Consider the following 2069-nt stretch of genomic DNA (forward strand, 5'->3'; position numbering starts at 1 on the left):
ATGAGGTTTTTCTTCGTTTGCTTCGTTTTTGAAATCAAGCATGGAGACTTTGTACGGTTATACGAGGCTAGCCAGTGGTTGGAGGCTACCCCTAATCCACCTCCTATCCACGGTAAGTTATTTTTTCTGAAATAAACATGTTATTGTTGCATTTGATTTGTTTTGATATCCCCTCAACGTTGATATTGGACGCTCTCCTGTTGGTCAAATTTAACTGATTGTCATGAGATAATACTCTGAAGGTAGCAGATGTGGTATATGTGGACACAAGAGCTAGGAAATTTTAAGTGGGATTTACATTTTTCAAATGTCTTATACATTAGTACACTATGTATTCATCCTTGGTAGACACCTCGATCCTTCCCGCACAAAATGGATGTGGCGGCTCTAGCTAAGATCAATATTTTTCCTTTGGTACTTGTGCCATGGTGTGTGATTATGAAAGAATTCTTCTATAAGCATAATTGCTAGGGTTCGCACGGTATATTATAGTTTTTGGAGGGAATTCCAGTTTTTGCCCCTTTGACATTTTTATGCTAATTACACCATTTAGCAAAACAATTGCCATTTTTACCACTTTTAAAGTTCTTTAGGTTACATATAGCTCATTAGCTCCTCTAGTGAGGTTCTCGCCAGACAAGAGTCGTGTATAGTAGAATGCAACACCCCGAAACAAATATATAAGAAGAATGATGTGGAAGGCAATGGATAAGGAGTAGTGTACTGTAACGTTCATGGAATATCCAGAAGTTCTATGTCTTGAATCAAATTAAGATCTCATACAAACCAGATCGATCAGCGGATGAGAGCAAACATATATAGAAACCAACACACCAAATTAATATGATCTCCCCCAGAAAACTACGTAAGTGTAAATGTAAATTAGCAGGCTGTGTTTCTGGCCAGCATGGAAATAGACCGACTAGAGGAATTCAACTAGAAGACCAGATGAATCCACTGCACGCACAAGAGCATGGAACAAACAGTTCACCAGATTAAGTAGCTAGACTCTGATGTACCAAAACGCACACCTACCTAGCGGGTGACATGTGATAACAAGGGTGGGGCGCCAAGCTGTTGGACAAACTTGCAGCGGATGGATCATAGCCGGAGAGACAAGTCCAGCTCGTCGGCGCGCTCCAACGAGCTTCTGGCGCGCTTGCCTCCTGTAGGCCCAAGCATCCCAGGAGGAGCAGCCTTCTCCCTCGCCTTCCAAGCCAAAGACAGGGAATAACTCACGTGCTGCGCGCGCTTGGTGGCGGCGATATCCCGCCGGCGCTTGGCGGCGGCCATCTCCAGCCGGCGCTTGGCGACGCTGCGCTCGGTCTTGTGCGCGTTCTGGTGGCCGCCAAGCGCCTGCGAACTGCGGAACTTGCGGTCGCAGTAGACGCAGAGGAAGAAGCCGCCGGGCGCAGCTGTCACCGCCATTGCCAGGGTGAGCTCAAGGCTAGGCTCCTCCTGCGCACTGCTAGCTTGTTCCATTGATGCAGTATGCTAGCTACTCCTAGCTTGCTAGTCTATGTCTGCTAGTGGCTGTGTGTCGTGTTCGTGTGGTTGGTTGTGCGCCGAGCTAGCTAGGTTGAAGAGGTTAAGTCGCCAAGCAAACTGATTGCTGTGGTTAGCAGACCCATCGCCAATAAATGGACGGCCGGGTGACGAGTGTGGAGTGCATATCCAGTGATACCGGCATTCATATGATACCATGATCCAGGACGATGTGGTCCGTTGGATATGTGCCTGAGGTACAGGATTGAACATCCACACACTCCATTGCAAAATGTACAAAACAGACCTGAAACTTTTTGTAAATTGCCAGTTTGCAGCTTGCATTACACCATGTCAGGTTCACCTCTCGTTGTTCGGCGGGGGCATTTCTGTCTCATTGACACAAGGATGAATTGGAAAGTTACAGATAGCACTGGAAAGACGGCACTGACACACAGACACAGATGAATACAAAACAAAACAACAACTTGTATGCAGCTTTCAGGAGAAATGAGCAACGCAAAAAAGGGATTACGTCTGCTTCATTTGGAAACAATCCACTTCCTTGTTTAATAACAATATAA

At 46.0% G+C, this 2069-nt stretch overlaps 1 protein-coding gene across 1 annotated transcript; it reads right to left on the reverse strand.

Moving 5' to 3' along the window:
• Window positions 1-721: 721 nt before the first annotated feature.
• On the reverse strand, window positions 722-1587 carry LOC109748828 (uncharacterized). Its single transcript, XM_020307851.2, has one exon. It carries the CDS (start codon window positions 1480-1482, stop codon window positions 1102-1104), a length of 381 nt encoding a protein of 126 aa, XP_020163440.1. The 5' UTR covers window positions 1483-1587; the 3' UTR covers window positions 722-1101.
• Between the last annotated feature and the right edge of the window lie 482 nt (window positions 1588-2069).

The sequence above is a fragment of the Aegilops tauschii genome, chromosome 4 (genome assembly GCF_002575655.3).
Source record: "Aegilops tauschii subsp. strangulata cultivar AL8/78 chromosome 4, Aet v6.0, whole genome shotgun sequence".
Lineage (NCBI taxonomy): Eukaryota > Viridiplantae > Streptophyta > Magnoliopsida > Poales > Poaceae > Aegilops > Aegilops tauschii.

What these genes read in the sequence shown, in the direction of transcription:
- LOC109748828 (XM_020307851.2), bottom strand. Translation starts at nt 1,482, where the DNA reads ATGGAACAAGCTAGCAGTGCGCAGGAGGAGCCTAGCCTTGAGCTCACC.